Here is a 19,951-nt window from a genome sequence, read left to right as displayed (position 1 = left end):
GAATGATCTTGTTATGTGGATGCTGATAAATTAGATGGGCTCTAACCTAAAACTAATTGGTGATAAGTGGAATGACCCCTCTATCTTATATATTACTAAAGATCCCTTCCAACATCCGATGTGAGATACTTTGTGTCTAATACGTCCTTTCGAGATGATGATTTTTTAGCGTCAATCTCGGAATACTCGGATAAAGATCGATGGACCAACTTTAAACCAGATCGATGTGGATCGGTTCAGACTGCGTGGATCGGGTTCTGATACCATGTAAGCTAGATGAGATTCCAACTTAAAACCAATTGGTTAGAACCTCATCTAGATTAACATATACCTTACTCTACAAGATGACTTTGTGCCCTGTGATATTTTCAATATTTTGTAATTCATTGAATCAGTATAATATTTTGTAGTCAATATTTGATGTGTTAACAAAAGAAAAAATAGAAAGTTCATGTCCCATTAATAATTTTGATTTTATAATTGTAAATAACAAATACTATCAAAGTAAATCAAAACTAAACCGGTTTATAATCCAAATTAGAAAACAATGGTACGTCTTTTGGAGATGTTCAGTTTCTCGAAGACTGGAGAATGAAGCTCAAGGCATGAAAGACACATGTTGGAATACGTGTGTAGCCAGTGTTGTTGAACACTACACGTGGGGCTGAATCCAGATCGTGATCTCCATAATAAGCAATTAATTTTATATTAATTACTAAAAATCTTTAAACGTTTTGAGACAGCGTATAAAAGCCCGACTCTAAAGTCCATTTTTCTCATACATTCTCTATAAAAGTTTTAGTCCTTTGAGACAGCATACAAAGGCTTGACACATGTGGATTTTCATAGATTTCTATACCATACGATGAGTTACTTTGAGAGATAGATTTGTTTCTGATATGTCTAATCTGTGGAGATGTGGGATACTTGATAGCTTCCTGCCCGAGAAACAAATATAGATTCGAATAGCCACTTAAGAGAATCCCTACTTATCCAATATATACCAGCGGATGAACGATAGAACAGACTACTGTCTCAACTGCTCCGAGTTATTCTATATATGATGTTTTTAGACGATAAGAACCTGGTAAGTTAGATATGAACTTTTTGATTAGATATAATGTATAATTTTTTTGTAGTATTTGTAACAGGTGATGTCTTTTTGTATAATAAACCATGATAAATAGTATTTCTATCAAATATATGTGTACTTGATAGGGGGACATGTTTTGTAGTGAAAATGGTTATCATTTTTCATAATTTATAATGTAATTATGTGGTCATATTATTCAATAACGAACATACTTGAACATACTTTGCTAGCTGCATATTTAATAGAACATTTCACATACAAGTTAGTCATCAACCATAATCCAGAAATTCTATCTAGGCATTCTAGATCTTAATCCTAATCATAAAATGTATGTTCTAAATTTCCATAAGTTTGCACCAATGTTAGAAAAAAAAAAAAAAAAAATTCCATAAGTTCTAGTGTTACTAACACGGTCAAATAATTACTTCATAGATTACGCAAAGTTACAACTATTTTCACTATAAAATATTTGATAGAATAATAGTTTCTATATATTAATAAAGAAACATTAAAAAAATTGTAACCTTAAATTTGTATTAATTGAAAATAATTTTGTTTAGGGGTCAATTAATTAGGATATCAATTGACTTACATGGTAGCATAAAAATTAATTAAATTAGTAAGTCCAAAATTAGTAAGTCCAACATTCAGTTGTTACAAAAATTTATATTAATCTAAACATAAATGTATATGATATGATAAATTAAATGCTCCACGATATTATTAAATTAATACTCGGTGATCTTATTAATTAAGATTATTTTTAAAATGGTTCAACGTTAATTTATATTGTGATGCAACATAATAATTTTTAAAAATTTTTTTGTAAGATATACTCTTAGTCTGTATTACTTGAAAAATAATTCAAATCAAAATTTGATATATTATGGTAAGTATTGCATTTTTTTTGCTATAAATCGTAAAATAATTATTTTTTAAGTGTTGATTTTTTATTAATAGTAAAGAGATACACTTGTTCAAAAAACTTTTGTTAATAAAAAAAAATATTGTTCGGTTTTCAGATATTTCTCGCCTATAGAAATTTATATAAAGAGTAATACAAAATTAAGTTGTTTTGTTATTACCAAACAAACTTATATATCAAAATATTTTTTTCTTGCAACACAATTCTTTATAACTTAAATTATAAAATTTATATGAAATTAAGAAAAAACTTTGGCACCTGCCTAATCGTTTTACATAGTCTAGGAAAACATTAATAATGAACTTTCGTAATAGTTAATGATAAAATCATGTTAACCTAATTTTATTCTATACAAAGTATCAGTTGCACAAAAATAATAATCATCTTTTTATATTTGGACCTTAAATATAATAATAGTCGATCTGCAAAATTTATGTTATCTTAATGTGGTCCATAACCAAACTATACTACAAATTATAAATTTAAGCATAATCTAATTTAAACTGTTTTTTTAATATTTTAATTTTCATCTTATGTTGTCCAAAAAAGTAAAAATATGATATTATAAAAATAAATGTAACTTCAAAATCAAAAATATATAAATTTTATTTCTTAATAAGTTAGTAAAAATATATTAATAAGATAATTTAATCAGCGCAAATCCTAGTCTTTTATTGTTACAGATGGTTTATCGTACGTACATACGAACATCAGTTTTTACAACACAATCACAAAAAATGTATACATCAATATCACATCAAAAAGTTAGTACCTAACTTACTATGTGATTAGCATCTAAGACCACCTCCATCAGTAAATGGGTACTTAACATTAAAGTAGTATTTAATTTTGTGATTTGATAGCTTAAGGACTCATGTTAGTGTATTTAATTTTTCATCCTCCATTGGTAGAAACCACATTGAGGTTCCTTAAATTTTTTTTTTTTAAAGTAGAATGATTTAAAATAAAAGCATACATAAAAGTTTTAATAAATATTACACAAAACATATTAATAATACAAATACAAATCGTGAACGAAAAAAAAACGATTAGCTGAAATCTTGAGGAGTTCCAAACTTTTGTCATATATTCTCAACCAAATCAACTTTCAGTCGTTGATGTATTTGGTTATCACGGACTTCATTCCGAATGGTCAGCATGCCCATAACATTATGGAGATTTGTAGGCATCTGTGTTGAAAAGTTTAAATCGACATGTGAACTTCGGCTTGATTCCGGTTGTTCGAAAACTGATACATCAGTAAGAGTGTACTTGTCTCGTTCATCTTCCACGATCATATTATGAAGAATGATACATGCTCTCATTATCTTTCCAATTTTTATTTTATCCCACAAAAGAGCTGGATTTTTGACAATGGCAAATCGAGCTTGCAAGACCCCAAAAGCACGCTCGACATCTTTACGAACAGCTTCTTGCTTTTGTAGCAAATAAGGATGCTTTTGGACCTTGCGGTTCTCGAATAGATTGGACAAAAGTAGCCCAGTTTGGATAAATACCATCTGTGAGATAGTAAGCCAAACAGTAGTTATGTCCGTTAACAGTATAATTGACTTTTGGAGCTCGACCTTGTAATATATCATCAAAATCGGTGATCGATCAAGAACATTGATACCGTTTAAGGTACCTGGAGGTCCGAAAAACGCATGCCATATCCAAAGATCTTCTGAAGCTACAGCCTCTAAAACAATAGTTGGTTTTCCTGATCCACGTGTATATTGACCTTTCCAAGCGGTCGGACAATTCTTCCACTCCCAATGCATACATTCGATGCTTCCTATCATCCCGGGAAATCCGCGCTCCTCTCCAGTATCAAGGAGTCGTTGAAGATCTTCTGGTGTGGGTCTTCTTAGATATTCTTCTCCAAATAAATCTATGATTCCTTGTACAAAATGTTCCAAGCATAAAAGCGCGGTGGTCTCACCAAGTCAGAGGTATTCGTCGACTGCATCAGCTGGGCAACCATATGCCATCATACGAATTGCTGCTGTTGCCTTTTGTAATGGAGAGTGACCGAACCTTCCAGTAGCATCTCTTCTTTGTTGAAAGTATGGAATTTCAGCGGAGAGTCGATCAACAATTCGCATGAACAAAGGCTTGTTCATTCTAAAACGGCGTCGAAACATGTGAGAAGGATATGTTGCATCTTCACTAAAATAATCGTTCCACAACTGCATGTGTCCTTGTTCGCGTTGTCTTTCAATGTAAGCTCTTTTTTTTTGGACTTTGCAGCTGCTTGACGATTTTCATGGTGAGTGTAAAGTTGCTCGAATTGTTCGTCCCAAAGTTGATCAAATGCTTCATCCAAATATCTTCAAAATTGTGTGAAGAAGAAGAAGAAGACATTTGAAAGTGAAATGGTAAGAGAGAGATGATAAAAGAGAAATAGTTTGAGAGAATATGAAACGAGAGAAAACGTTTGGCACAATTTGAATCTTACAATGCAGCAAAAAAAGAGAGAAAGAAACCGTTTGGCACAATTTGGAGAATACAATTTTCTAAACATGCTACTACATTATAAAGGAAGAATATGAAACGTATGGAACTTTAGGATTCACATGCTACGACTTTGAAAGTTGTTTGTTTGTGTCACATGCTTCCCTGCTGTTTCTTTTCCTTTTCTTGTTTGCTTGTGTCACATGCATCTCTCTCAACCATCAACCTGCAAAATTCATATGTATAGATCACTTACACACAACGTCACATGCCACTCACTTTATTTCTTTTGTTGTTTGTGTCACGAGAACTGAAACTCAATATTATACATTGAAATTCAATATCATAAAATAGAAACCAATATTATACATTGAAACCCAATATTATACAGACTCGAGAACTCAAACTCAGACATAATATGAGACACAATATCATACAGACTCGACATGCATATCACAGACTCGACAATATCAGAAACAATATCATACAAACTTAGAGACAACATCATAGAAACTCAGACACAACTCAATACAAACTCAGACACAATACCGTACAAGATCGATCAGAAACAACATCATACACGCCCTCAAACCAACAGATCATTGATCAGCTTGTTTTTCAAAGCTTGCTCTGGTTCAGTTAATGGCTCAGTCTTGCCAAGTAGCATCTGAAGCAATTTTGATTGTTAACCTTCTCTCTCAATGCAAAGTCCTTTTGCCTCATGTCCCACATGTTCTCAAGGTCCACACACACCTTCCCTTCTGCTTCTTCAGTGTTAGCCTTCCTCACAGCCGCTTTACTTAGTCTTTGCAGCTTTGACACCCGCAGGCCGGACCTCCACACCATTTGCGTCCTCTTCTCTAAGGCTACATGGAACTGACGTTGATGACTGTCCTGTTTGGTTATCAACCTTTCTTCTCTTAGATGACACACCATTTTTACTCGCCAGACCTCCACACCATTTTTGATCATGCCTCAGCTCCAACCAAGCATGCTCAAGTGTGAACTTGCTCTTGTAATCATTGAAGAATATCTGATGAGCCAGCTTTAAAACATCATCCTCACTTTGCCCACTAGATTTTTGTTTAGTTGCTGCATCATAGCACCCTACAAACTTGCACACGCCCTCATTAAGCTTCCCCCGCCTCGATTTACAGCCAGTTGAGTCTCTCTTCTGCAAACCAGCAACCTGTGAACTTGCCCCAAAATATGTAGCAATTCTTTTCCAAAAAGCCATTGCTTACGATAGGGTCTTTAGATGTATTCAACCAAGCACTGATGAGCACCTTGTCCTCAGTTGGTGACCATTTCCGCCTTTCTTTACGGTCACTCACGATGTCTGCTTCTTCATTTTCCTCTTCAGGCCATACAGTACCATAGGCAGACGCATCAGAGACAGAGGGGTATGGTTGTTGACTGTTTAAAAGGTTTTGAAAGCTACAAGGTGCCGTAAATGGATCCATAGCGAAGGGGAATGAATTAAAAATGGGGAATTAGAGCTTGTTCTGTTTTATGAAATGCAATTTGAAAGGAGAAGAGATATGAAATGAGAAAGGGATACTTGGTCGTTTTTAAAGCAAACTTAATGAGAGTTTAGTAGGTGTTAAGTGTAAATGGTCATCAATGCACTTAAAACTAAAAAATCAAGAAAGTCAATGTATCTACCTAAACAATTGCCATCAACTACATGATCCTAAAGTCCATTTAATTCTAACCTAAACCATGTCTAACACGCATTAAAGGATGGACAGCTTACCTCTGAACCTGAAGAGATGGTTTGACATCTTTGATGAAGAGAGTCTTCAATGTGAGATGTCTTCTCCTTTCCTGTATCTGCTGCTCTTTGGAGGATCTTTGTCTTCAATGTTATCTGTCTTCTCCTTTACTGTCTCCCACGCGGCTAAACCATCCAAGCTGCTACGAACTGTCCTGTATCAAAACCGAAGACACTTGGTTAATTACAACACCAAAATCATCGGATTCGACAACCATAAACCTCAAAGTTGTCAGAGGAGTTGTCGAGTTGAATCAATCGGTTCCGAGAGTCACTACCTCTAAGTTGGAAGAGACAGACGAGATATCGAAGGCACCGGTGGAAGATCAGCGACTCGGTGCCGATAAAATCGATGGAGGAGATGGTGAGGAGTCACAGCGAGTTGGCTAAGGACTTGCAGAGCTTGGAGTCGCTGATCGAGAGGAACTTGAGGATGGACGAGAGGAGGAGCCACGACGTCGTCGGTATCGGATTTCGGGGCTGGGACATCGTTGGTATCGGATTCGGCGCATTACTCCACTGCTGTCTCCTCTTTGTCGTCGTCGGCGTTAAATCACGAAGAGGAGAGACGGAGAGACCGAGCCATCATCAAGCTTTGGAGATTTCATCAGAAAAGCATCTCTGATTCTTCGATGACATCGAAGAGAGCACCGCCGAGACAACAATAGAGAGAAAAGACCACGCATTTTTTCCTTTCGTAGAAAAAGAATCAACCAATATGAATATGCCACGTAGGAGTTCTTTACCACTCCTATAATCACTCAATTAAGGAGCGGTTCAGCTTAATAAATTCATTTTTCATTTAATTTTTTCTCTTTAATATATCAGAACCTCCTCTAGATGCTACCGATGGAGGTGCTCTAAGAGCACTTCCAAGGAGGTTCTACCCATAATTTTTGAACCTTTGCATGAGGTTCTTCCAAAAAAAAATGATCCCACACTTACATACACTTATATAATGTATAAATATACAGTATAAATGTTTAGAACTCCAAGGATAGAACCTCCATTGGAGGTGCTTAAGGGCATCTCCATCCCTACTCTATTTTTTTTTCTAAAATATAGTTAAATGATATGAGGGAAAGAATGCTCCAACCTAAACCCATATCTCACTCCCATAATGAATAATGAAGTTTACTCATAAACGAGTAATCTATTTTTTTTCCTTCACACTCCATTATAGAGTGGGAAATGGAGTAAAATTGTTCCAATCCTACTCCATTTCCCACTCTATAATGGAGTTGAGAAAAAAAAAAAATAGATTACTCCATTTATGGAGTAAACTTTCATTATTCATTATGGAGTTGAGATATGGGGTTAGGTGGAGCATTCTTACTCCATAATTCATTTTAACTATATTTTAGAAAAAAAAAATAGAGTAGGGATGGAGATGCCCTTAGAGCACCTCCAATGGAGGTCTATCCATTGGAGTCTAAACATTTATACGTGTATATTTATACATTATATAAGTGTATGTAAGTGTGGGGATCATTTTTTTGGGAAGAACCTCATGCAAAGGTTCTAAAAATTATGGGTAGAACCTCCATTGGAAGTGCTCTTAGAGCACCTCCATCGGTAGCATCTAGAGGAGGTTCTGATATATTAAAGAGAAAAAATTAAATGAAAAATGAATTTATTAAGCTGAACCGCTCCTTAATTGAGTGATTATAGGAGTGGTAAAGAACTCCTACGTGGCATATTCATATTGGTTGATTCTTTTTCTACGAAAGGAAAAATGCGTGGTCTTTTCTCTCTATTGTTGTCTCGGCGGTGCTCTCTTCGATGTCATCGAAGAATCAGAGATGCTTTTCTGATGAAATCTCCAAAGCTTGATGATGGCTCGGTCTCTCCGTCTCTCCTCTTCGTGATTTAACGCCGACGACGACAAAGAGGAGACAGCAGTGGAGTAATGCGCCGAATCCGATACCAACGATGTCCCAGCCCCGGAAATCCGATACCGACGACGTCGTGGCTCCTCCTCTCGTCCATCCTCAAGTTCCTCTCGATCAGCGACTCCAAGCTCTGCAAGTCCTTAGCCAACTCGCTGTGACTCCTCACCATCTCCTCCATCGATTTTATCGGCACCGAGTCGCTGATCTTCCACCGGTGCCTTCGATATCTCGTCTGTCTCTTCCAACTTAGAGGTAGTGACTCTCGGAACCGATTGATTCAACTCGACAACTCCTCTGACAACTTTGAGGTTTATGGTTGTCGAATCCGATGATTTTGGTGTTGTAATTAACCAAGTGTCTTCGGTTTTGATAACAGGACAGTTCGTAGCAGCTTTGGATGGTTTAGCCGCGTGGGAGACAGTAAAGGAGAAGACAGATAACATTGAAGACAAAGATCCTCCAAAGAGCAGCAAGATACAGGAAAGGAGAAGACATCTCACATTGAAGACTCTCTTCATCAAAGATGTCAAACCATCTCTTCAGGTTCAGAGGTAAGCTGTCCATCCTTTAATGCGTGTTAGACATGGTTTAGGTTAGAATTAAATGGACTTTAGGATCATGTAGTTGATGGCAATTGTTTAGGTAGATACATTGACTTTCTTGATTTTTTAGTTTTAAGTGCATTGATGACCATTTACACTTAACACCTACTAAACTCTCATTAAGTTTGCTTTAAAAACGACCAAGTATCCCTTTCTCATTTCATATCTCTTCTCCTTTCAAATTGCATTTCATAAAACAGAACAAGCTCTAATTCCCCATTTTTAATTCATTCCCCTTCGCTATGGATCCATTTACGGCTCCTTGTAGCTTTCAAAACCTTTTAAACAGTCAACAACCATACCCCTCTGTCTCTGATGCGTCTGCCTATGGTACTGTATGGCCTGAAGAGGAAAATGAAGAAGCAGACATCGTGAGTGACCGTAAAGAAAGGCGGAAATGGTCACCAACTGAGGACAAGGTGCTCATCAGTGCTTGGTTGAATACATCTAAAGACCCTATCGTAAGCAATGGCTTTTTGGAAAAGAATTGCTACATATTTTGAGGCAAGTTCACAGGTTGCTGGTTTGCAGAAGAGAGACTCAACTGGCTGTAAATCGAGGCGGGGGAAGCTTAATGAGGGCGTGTGCAAGTTTGTAGGGTGCTATGATGCAGCAACTAAACAAAAATCTAGTGGGCAAAGTGAGGATGATGTTTTAAAGCTGGCTCATCAGATATTCTTCAATGATTACAAGAGCAAGTTCACACTTGAGCATGCTTGGTTGGAGCTGAGGCATGATCAAAAATGGTGTGGAGGTCTGGCGAGTAAAAATGGTGTGTCATCTAAGAGAAGAAAGGTTGATAACCAAACAGGACAGTCATCAACGTCAGTTCCATGTAGCCTTAGAGAAGAGGACGTAAATGGTGTGGAGGTCCGGCCTGCGGGTGTCAAAGCTGCAAAGAGACTAAGTAAAGCGGCTGTGAGGAAGGCTAACACTGAAGAAGCAGAAGGGAAGGTGTGTATGGACCTTGAGAACATGTGGGACATGAGGCAAAAGGACTTTGCATTGAGAGAGAAGGTTAACAATCAAAAATTGCTTCAGATGCTACTTGGCAAGACTGAGCCATTAACTGAACCAGAGCAAGCTTTGAAAAACAAGCTGATCAATGATCTGTTGGTTTGAGGGCGTGTATGATGTTGTTTCTGATCGATCTTGTACGGTATTGTGTCTGAGTTTGTATTGAGTTGTGTCTGAGTTTCTATGATGTTGTCTCTAAGTTTGTATGATATTGTTTCTGATATTGTCGAGTCTGTGATATGCATGTCGAGTCTGTATGATATTGTGTCTCATATTATGTCTGAGTTTGAGTTCTCGAGTCTGTATAATATTGGGTTTCAATGTATAATATTGGTTTCTATTTTATGATATTGAATTTCAATGTATAATATTGAGTTTCAGTTCTCGTGACACAAACAACAAAAGAAATAAAGTGAGTGGCATGTGACGTTTGTTGTGTAAGTGATCTATACATATGAATTTTGCAGGTTGATGGTTGAGAGAGATGCATGTGACACAAGCAAACAAGAAAAGGAAAAGAAACAGCAGGGAAGCATGTGACACAAACAAACAACTTTCAAAAGTCGTAGCATGTGAATCCTAAAGTTCCATACGTTTCATATTCTTCCTTTATAATGTAGTAGCATGTTTAGAAAATTGTATTCTCCAAATTGTGCCTAACGGTTTCTTTCTCTCTTTTTTTGCTGCATTGTAAGATTCAAATTGTGCCAAACGTTTTCTCTCGTTTCATATTCTCTCAAACTATTTCTCTTTTATCATCTCTCTCTTACCATTTCACTTTCAAATGTCTTCTTCTTCTTCTTCACACAATTTTGAAGATATTTTGGATGAAGCATTTGATCAACTTTGGGACGAACAATTCGAGCAACTTTACACTCACCATGAAAATCGTCAAGCAGCTGCAAAGTCCAAAAAAAAGAGCTTACATTGAAAGACAACGCGAACAAGGACACATGCAGTTGTGGAACGATTATTTTAGTGAAGATGCAACATATCCTTCTCACATGTTTCGACGCCGTTTTAGAATGAACAAGCCTTTGTTCATGCGAATTGTTGATCGACTCTCCGCTGAAATTCCATACTTTCAACAAAGAAGAGATGCTACTGGAAGGTTCGGTCACTCTCCATTACAAAAGGTAACAGCAGCAATTCGTATGATGGCATATGGTTGCCCAGCTGATGCAGTCGACGAATACCTCTGACTTGGTGAGACCACCGCGCTTTTATGCTTGGAACATTTTGTACAAGGAATCATAGATTTATTTGGAGAAGAATATCTAAGAAGACCCACACCAGAAGATCTTCAACGACTCCTTGATACTGGAGAGGAGCGCGGATTTCCCGGGATGATAGGAAGCATCGAATGTATGCATTGGGAGTGGAAGAATTGTCCGACCGCTTGGAAAGGTCAATATACACGTGGATCAGGAAAACCAACTATTGTTTTAGAGGCTGTAGCTTCAGAAGATCTTTGGATATGGCATGCGTTTTTCGGACCTCCAGGTACCTTAAACGGTATCAATGTTCTTGATCGATCACCGATTTTTGATGATATATTACAAGGTCGAGCTCCAAAAGTCAATTATACTGTTAACGGACATAACTACTGTTTGGCTTACTATCTCACAGATGGTATTTATCCAAACTGGGCTACTTTTGTCCAATCTATTCGAGAGCCGCAAGGTCCAAAAGCATCCTTATTTGCTACAAAGCAAGAAGCTGTTCGTAAAGATGTCGAGCGTGCTTTTGGGGTCTTGCAAGCTCGATTTGCCATTGTCAAAAATCCAGCTCTTTTGTGGGATAAAATAAAAATTGGAAAGATAATGAGAGCATGTATCATTCTTCATAATATGATCGTGGAAGATGAACGAGACAAGTACACTCTTACTGATGTATCAGTTTTCGAACAACCGGAATCAAGCCGAAGTTCACATGTCGATTTAAACTTTTCAACACAGATGCCTACAAATCTCCATAATGTTATGGGCATGCTGACCATTCGGAATGAAGTCCGTGATAACCAAATACATCAACGACTGAAAGTTGATTTGGTTGAGAATATATGACAAAAGTTTGGAACTCCTCAAGATTTCAGCTAATCGTTTTTTTTTCGTTCACGATTTGTATTTGTATTATTAATATGTTTTGTGTAATATTTATTAAAACTTTTATGTATGCTTTTATTTTAAATCATTCTACTTTAAAAAAAAAAATATTTAAGGAACCTCAATGTGGTTTCTACCAATGGAGGATGAAAAATTAAATACACTAACATGAGTCCTTAAGCTATCAAATCACAAAATTAAATACTACTTTAATGTTAAGTACCCATTTACTGATGGAGGTGGTCTTAGATGCTAATCACATAGTAAGTTAGGTACTAACTTTTTGATGTGATATTGATGTATACATTTTTTGTGATTGTGTTGTAAAAACTGATGTTCGTATGTACGTACGATAAACCATCTGTAACAATAAAAGACTAGGATTTGCGCTGATTAAATTATCTTATTAATATATTTTTACTAACTTATTAAGAAATAAAATTTATATATTTTTGATTTTGAAGTTACATTTAATTTTTATAATATCATATTTTTACTTTTTTGGACAACATAAGATGAAAAATTAAAATATTAAAAAAACAGTTATAAATTAGATTATGCTTATAATTTATAATTTGTAGTATAGTTTGGTTATGGACCACATTAAGATAACATAAATTTTGCAGATCGACTATTATTATATTTAAGGTCCAAATATAGAAAGATGATATTATTATTTGTTTGCAACTGATACTTTGTATAGAATAAAAATTAGGTTAACATGATTTTATCATTAACTATTACGAAAGTTCATTATTAATGTTTTCCTAGACTATGTAAAACGATTAGGCAGGTGCCAAAGTTTTTTCTTAATATTCAATATAAATTTTATAATTTAAGTTATAAAGAATTGTGTTGCAAGAAAAAAATATTTTGATATATAAGTTTGTTTGGTAATAACAAAACAACTTAATTTTGTATTACTCTTTATATAAATTTCTATAGGCGAGAAATATCTGAAAACCGAACAATATTTTTTTTTATTAACAAAAGTTTTTTGAACAAGTGTATCTCTTTACTATTAATAAAAAATCAACACTTAAAAAAATAATTATTTTACGATTTATAGCAAAAAAAATGCAATACTTAGACCATAATATATCAAATTTTGATTTGAATTATTTTTCAAGTAATACAGACTAAGAGTATATCTTACAAAAAAATTTTTAAAAAATTATTATGTTGCATCACAATATAAATTAACGTTGAACCATTTTAAAAAATAATCTTAATTAATAAGATCACCGAGTATTAATTTAATAATATCGTGGAGCATTTAATTTATCATATCATATACATTTATGTTTAGATTAATATAAATTTTTGTAACAACTGAATGTTGGACTTACTAATTTTGGACTTACTAATTTTTAATTAATTTTTATGCTACCATGTAAGTCAAATTGATATCCTAATTAATTGACCCCTAAACAAAATTATTTTCAATTAATACAAATTTAAGGTTACAATTTTTTTAATGTTTCTTTATTAATATATAGAAACTATTATTCTATCAAATATTTTATAGTGAAAATAGTTGTAACTTTGCGTAATCTATGAAGTAATTATTTGACCGTGTTAGTAACACTAGAACTTATGGAATTTTTTTTTTTTTTTTTTCTAACATTTGGTGCAAACTTATGGAAATTTAGAACATACATTTTTATGATTAGGATTAAGATCTAGAATGCCTAGATAGAATTTCTGGATTATGGTTGATGACTAACTTGTATGTGAAATGTTCTATTAAATATGCAGCTAGCAAAGTATGTTCAAGTATGTTCGTTATTGAATAATATGACCACATAATTACATTATAAATTATGAAAAATGATAACCATTTTCACTACAAAACATGTCCCCCTATCAAGTACACATATATTTGATAGAAATACTATTTATCATGGTTTATTATACAAAAAGACATCACCTGTTACAAACTACTACAAAAAATTATACATTATATCTAATCAAAAAGTTCATATCTAACTTACCAGGTTCTTATCGTCTAAAAACATCATATATAGAATAACTCGGAGCAGTTGAGACAGTAGTCTGTTCTATCGGTTCATCCGCTGGGTATATATTGGATAAGTAGGGATGTCTCTTAAGTGGCTATTCGAATCTATATTTGTTTCTCGGGCAGGAAGCTATCAAGTATCCCACATCTCCACAGATTAGACATATCAGAAACAAATCTTATCTCTCAAAGTAACTCATCGTATGGTATAGAAATCTATGAAAATCCACATGTGGTCAAGCCTTTGTATGCTGTCTCAAAGGACTAAAACTTTTATAGAGAATGTATGAGAAAAATGGACTTTAGAGTCGGGCTTTTATACGCTGTCTCAAAACGTTTAAAGATTTTTAGTAATTAATATAAAATTAATTGCTTATTATGGAGATCACGATCTGGATTCAGCCCCACGTGTAGTGTTCAACAACACTGGCTACACACGTATTCCAACATGTGTCTTTCATGCCTTGAGCTTCATTCTCCAGTCTTCGAGAAACTGAACATCTCCAAAAGACGTACCATTGTTTTCTAATTTGGATTATAAACCGGTTTAGTTTGATTTACTTTGATGAGTATTTGTTATTTACAATTATAAAATCAAAATTATTAATGGGACATGAACTTTCTATTTTTTCTTTTGTTAACACATCAAAATATTGACTACAAAATATTATACTGATTCAATGAATTACAAAATATTGAAAATATCACAGGGCAAAAAGTCATCTTGTAGAGTAAGGTATATGTTAATCTAGATGAGGTTCTAACCAATTGGTTTTAAGTTGGAATCTCATCTAGCTTAACATGGTATCAGAACCCGATCCACGCAGTCTGAACCGATCCACATCGATCTGGTTTAAAGTTGGTCCATCGATCTTTATCCGAGTATTCCGAGATTGACGCTAAAAAAATCATCATCTCGAAAGGACGTATTAGACACAAAGTATCTCACATCGGATGTTGGAAGGGATCTTTAGTAATATATAAGATAGAGGGGTCATTCCACTTATCACCAATTAGTTTTAGGTTAGAAGCCCATCTAATTTATCAGCATCCACATAACAAGATCATTCTTCATTTAAGCCCATCATCTTACATAACAAAAAATATTTAAGTTGGTCATTTCACATGAAAGTTTTTTTTTTTTGTAAAATGTTAAGATATTATTATCAATTTTCAAGTTTTTAACAAAAGTGATGAGAAGCAGAACAAAAAAAAAAACAGATTAACACATGAACAACTACAACAAGCAGAACCCACTGACCGGAAACCTCAACTAGTATATGAGAATTTTCTTATATATATTGACCTAAAGCTTTTCAAGTTCAGACTTCTCTCAAGACTTGATCCTCTTGATCTAACCGGGGAAAAATGAGATGTGTTAGAAGAGCTTAGTTGAGCTTGCTCAAGAACCCGAAACTGAAACTCTGAAGGGTCAACTCTCATGCACCCAGCACTCCATCTCGAATTTAGCTCCTTTGTGTGAATCTATACCCTTTCATTATCTTCTCCTTTTGCATCTCGTATTCTTCATTGTCTATTTTGTCAAACAGATGATCAAACCGGTTTTCTTAAAAAGGCATACAAACGAAAGGTTGGGACGCAAAACAAATTGTTTAAGTAACACCACATTTTTAAATTTTTATTCATATACAAACGGAATGAAAAAGAAAATTATCACATTCCAGAACAAAACACAAAAGTGATAGTCACATGATTTTTTTTTCCTCACTTGCTCTTTGTTCCTTAGTGCTGCTACTGGTCGCGGTTTCTCTAGGTGGTCGCACGATGAGAATAGGACATTTCGCATGTTGAGCACAGTAATCACTCACACTCCCTAGAAAGACCCTGCATGCATCCCAAACTAATGTTCAAAACCGTTGACCAAATGATTCATGTTATGAGAATACAAATTTCAAAGTTGTAACCTCTTGATCATGCCAAGTCCACGGCTACCAACAACAAGAAGATCCACGTGAGTTTGTTCTACCGCTTGGCATATCATCTCCTTAGGATCTCCTTTCAATATCATCGTTTATGTCTTCACCTAAAACATCAAAACCAAAATCTCGAGAGTAACTTATCAACTTATCCAAGATTGAACCTGAGATTTTAAGAGACCATAAACATATTTTTCAACTAATTTAATAAAAAAACTCATGAGAATTTAGTGGTCATGTATAACGACATTTTAAAGACATTGTGAGGAACCATCCGCTGTGGTGGAAAAGGCCCTTAACTTATCTCATGGATACATTATCTTTTTTTGTAGTTACATATCACGCACCATTTTGCCACGACATATCTCCAGTGACCGTGTGAACAACTTGATCGTGCTCTCTTCTCGTGCTTTCTTCATTGATTCTGGAACTGAATCTGTCGCATACACCGCCGAAGCTATGAATAATTCAAATCCCGTAATATGTATGTGAATCAATTCCCATAATTCATGCATAGAAAATTTTATACAAATGAAAAAGAGATGATTTTTTTCTTGTTTCACCAGTTCCACCAGAAGGGTAGATATATTGAAGGTAAGTTGGATGGACATGAACCAACGTCAGTAAACCACCTGCTTGATCGGTTTCCGGTTCTGCGCTAATAACATCTCTGAGATGTTCCACTGCCCATTCCAACGCATAGAAGCTATTCTTGCTTTCATCCATCGCAACCATAACCTTCAACTTCTTTTTGTTATGCTTACCCATCGTTGTTGTAGCTTCCGTGTCCACACCAATCGCATCAACGTAAGTCTCCATATGTTTATCCGTACGTTTTCTTCTTTTTTTTCTTCTTATTGTATGGTTTAATTTGTTTATTCGGCTTTAGCCACTACTTAGATGTGTTTTCATAGAATATATATTGTATCGGGCGTTACGTACCGCTAATGTGCATCACGTGGAAGCTGGAGACTGACATATGTTTTACGATGGATCTTTGGATTGACACATCTCATTTGTGATGGAGACGTGTCATGTTCCTAGTAGATAACGTTTGTTTTGTATATTCAGTGAATCGATAAATCTTTATAGTAAAAAAAATACTTTTGGTTTAGTATGGTTCCAGTTACTAGGCCTGGGCGTTCGGTCCACCGATCAATTTCGGTTCGGTTATATCGGTTTTTCGGATTTTCGGAACTAAGTGTACAAGTACCATTCGGTTTTTCCAAAATTTCGGTTTGGTATCGGTTCGGAAGCAACCGTTTCGGATCAGTTCGGGTGAAGCAATCAAAATCCGGTGAAGTCCAATTACACTTTCGGATCAGTTCGGTTTCGGTTTTTAACAACCAAAGACATTCATATATAACCAAACTAACCGAAAAAAACCGGAGACAATCATATATAACCAAACATCCGAACATTTCATTGAGGCAAACATAAGTTCAAACACACCAAAATCCCAATAAAACACAAGTCTTAGACACAACAAAACAAGATATCTTTGTGTCTAAACTTAGAAATAACATTCAAGCCGAAAACAAGTTCAAATTGCCGGAAAAAACACAACTTCAAACCGAGATAAAGAAAAAAGTGTTCATGTAGCCATGATCTTCTTAAGCAACAACAAAGTCTTCTTCTGGAACTATTGTGTCTCCATACTCTGAAAACACAAAGTTCAAACCAATCACTAAAAACTTAACATTCATATTATAAGAAAAGAAGATTTAAAAGTATGGGATTTTACCTCTTTCAAGCCTGTCAACTTCTTCAAGATCAGCTAGTATTTGAGGATTTGAAAGCACTCTTGACTCCAATTTAATGTCTTGCTTCATCCACTGCTCTGTGCACATCAAAACATCCACCACGTAATGGGTTAAACAGCTCTTGTGTGGTTCTAGAAGCCGACCAGAAGTGCTAAAAGCACTCTCTGAAGCAACTGACGAGACTTGTAATGCTAAAACATCCCGAGCAATCTCGGACAAGACATGATACTTAACTGAGTTCTTTCTCCACCATGAGAGTACATCATACTCCGTTCCAATCATCAGGTCAGGGTGCTCCACAGACTCTTTAAGGTATGTTTCCAACTCATCCTTCTTTTCTCTAACCCCTATTTCGTTTAGCTTCTGCTTGTACGTCACATCCATTCTTTTGTAACCCACAAAGTCGTCCACAAGCTCCATCCTTTCAACACTTTGGTCTCTCGGCTGAGTTGAGTGGTCAGACTGAGATGATTGTTCACATGGATCAACCCTGGCTTCTTGTCTTGAACTGTACTCTTTGAACAAACTCCTCAAGAGACACATCAAGGACTCATACATCTCCTTGTAGTCAGTTGTATCTAACCCATATAACTCTTCAAAACACATCTTTGCAAGCTCCAACTTGTTGTTGGGGTCGAAAACAGTGGCCACAATTAACATCATGTTAATATTCTTCATGCCATTCCAATACCTCTCAAACTTCTTGAGCATTTATGTCGCCTTAGACCTCATCTCAGAATCAGAGCTGCTGGAAAGTCCTACCAGATTAGTCGCAATGGTTACAATCTCACCATAGCACCTATGGGAATTGAGTGAAGTTGAAGCCGAGACCACCAGTGTCGAGTTGTAGAAGATGAGCAGAAATCGACACAACTTTCAACAGCATTCCAATCCCTTAGCTGAGGAGGTCCTACCCTTTTTTCTCCATTTTCAAACTCGCTGAAATGATCGTTGTAGAGCTTATCTTCTGCTTCCATCTTATCGAAAGCCACCTTGAACTTTAGAGTTGTTGTCAACATTAGATAGGTTGAATTCCACCTTGTCTTGACATCCAACGGTAGACTCCCCCTTGTAATCTTACCAGAGTCGACTTTTAGCTCAAAAGATCTCAACCTGTTAGTATGCGATCTAACATAGGAGATAACATTGCGGATAGAAACCACATTCTGATCTATTTCAGCCATTTCATCCCTAACTATCAAGTTAATGATATGGGCACTACATCTCATGTGTAAAAACTCCCCATCTAACACAAAAGCCTGATCATAACCTAAAGCAAAACTACTCTGAAACATCCTCAAAGCTGAACTATTGGCTGTAGCATTATCCACGGTTATGCAAAAGACATTTATTATTTCCCATTCAGACAAGCACTCCAGAAGAACATTTGCTATAGTCTGACCTTTGTGTTCCGTGATGTGCGTGAACCCTATGATCAGCTTCTTTAACCGTCATGAAGCATCAATGTAGTGAACTGTGATGACCATATAACTCGCACCTGTAAACATTGTACAGTAAGAACCCCATGATCAGCTTTCTAGTATGTATACAAGAATCAAAAGATGTCAAATGTATAAATGATTACCTGTAGTTGGAGAGACCCAAATATCCGTTTTCAAAGACACTATTTGATTGCTACACAAGAACCATTTCTTGAGGGCATCTTTCTTTTCCACATACATCTTGATAATGTCCTTAGTCGCAGTTCTTCTTGAATGAGGAGTGTACCCAAAGTTAACCTACAACATAGAAAAGAGAAGACATTGGTTACAATTAAACATGAAAATTGAAGACATTAGTCACAATTTACAATCAAGACATTACTAACCTTGAGACAAAAATGTTTCTATGCTACGCTTTCAACAAATGATAACGGCAATTGTCCTATGACAACCATCTGATTTGTCGCTTCTCTCAACTGACCGTCAGTCAACTTTGCTTTCTTGAGTTTCCCTTCATCATCAATGTTTTGCTGCTGATCGTTTTGTCCAGCCGACCAAACAAGATGGCTCTTACATTTCTAAAGATGGCTCCTTAGATTGGATGTCCCTGAGCTTGTGAGACACGAAAATGTGTTCTGACAGTAGTTGCATACACACTTGTTTCGATCTTCTTTAGTCCTCGTGTAATGGTGCCAAACGTCAGATCTTGTTGGGAGAATACGCTTCACTTTGCTTGTCGCTCCACTAGCCCTCTCCGTTTCTTTCCTCGTGTTGGTACTATCAGGTGCTTGAATGTTTCCGGTATCATTTTTGTTTCGGGTTTGTCGGTCAAAAGATGATGTTGAGTCCATCTGCAAAACCGTAAACTAAAAATCAATAACAAACACAAAAACATATGTTCGTAACTATTACGAACCAAAATCATAA

The 19,951-nt window shown here is 35.6% G+C and overlaps 4 protein-coding genes across 5 annotated transcripts; 2 read left to right on the top strand and 2 right to left on the bottom strand.

The window, feature by feature from the left end:
- Window positions 1-5,268: 5,268 nt before the first annotated feature.
- Window positions 5,269-6,299, bottom strand: LOC125601015 (glutathione S-transferase T3-like). Its single transcript, XM_048773449.1, has 2 exons — window positions 5,717-6,299; window positions 5,269-5,661 (listed from the first exon to the last, which is right to left on the bottom strand). Exons 1-2 carry the CDS (start codon window positions 5,933-5,935, stop codon window positions 5,269-5,271), a joined length of 612 nt encoding a protein of 203 aa, XP_048629406.1. The 5' UTR covers window positions 5,936-6,299.
- Window positions 6,300-7,996: 1,697 nt separating this feature from the next.
- Window positions 7,997-11,380, top strand: LOC125601017. Its single transcript, XM_048773458.1, has 2 exons — window positions 7,997-8,689; window positions 10,225-11,380. Exons 1-2 carry the CDS (start codon window positions 8,451-8,453, stop codon window positions 10,295-10,297), a joined length of 312 nt encoding a protein of 103 aa, XP_048629415.1. The 5' UTR covers window positions 7,997-8,450; the 3' UTR covers window positions 10,298-11,380.
- On the top strand, window positions 8,608-10,122 carry LOC106417079 (glutathione S-transferase T3-like). 2 transcript variants are annotated; one of them, XM_048773456.1, is made up of 2 exons: window positions 8,608-9,201; window positions 9,257-10,122. In XM_048773456.1, exons 1-2 carry the CDS (start codon window positions 8,983-8,985, stop codon window positions 9,860-9,862), a joined length of 825 nt encoding a protein of 274 aa, XP_048629413.1. In that variant the 5' UTR covers window positions 8,608-8,982; the 3' UTR covers window positions 9,863-10,122. The 2 variants fall into 2 exon arrangements, with proteins under 2 accessions (XP_048629413.1, XP_022568766.2); XM_022713045.2 differs by having other exon boundaries at window positions 8,609-9,159.
- Window positions 11,381-16,151: 4,771 nt separating the features above from the next.
- LOC125601014 lies at window positions 16,152-16,638 on the bottom strand. Its single transcript, XM_048773448.1, has 2 exons — window positions 16,383-16,638; window positions 16,152-16,276 (listed from the first exon to the last, which is right to left on the bottom strand). Exons 1-2 carry the CDS (start codon window positions 16,636-16,638, stop codon window positions 16,152-16,154), a joined length of 381 nt encoding a protein of 126 aa, XP_048629405.1.
- Window positions 16,639-19,951: the final 3,313 nt, after the last annotated feature.

This window comes from Brassica napus, unplaced genomic scaffold (assembly GCF_020379485.1).
Source record: "Brassica napus cultivar Da-Ae unplaced genomic scaffold, Da-Ae ScsIHWf_2426;HRSCAF=3135, whole genome shotgun sequence".
Taxonomy (NCBI): Eukaryota; Viridiplantae; Streptophyta; class Magnoliopsida; order Brassicales; family Brassicaceae; genus Brassica; species Brassica napus.
The sequence above is the reverse complement of the archived record's forward strand: the minus strand, read 5'-3'. Positions and strand labels throughout refer to the sequence as shown.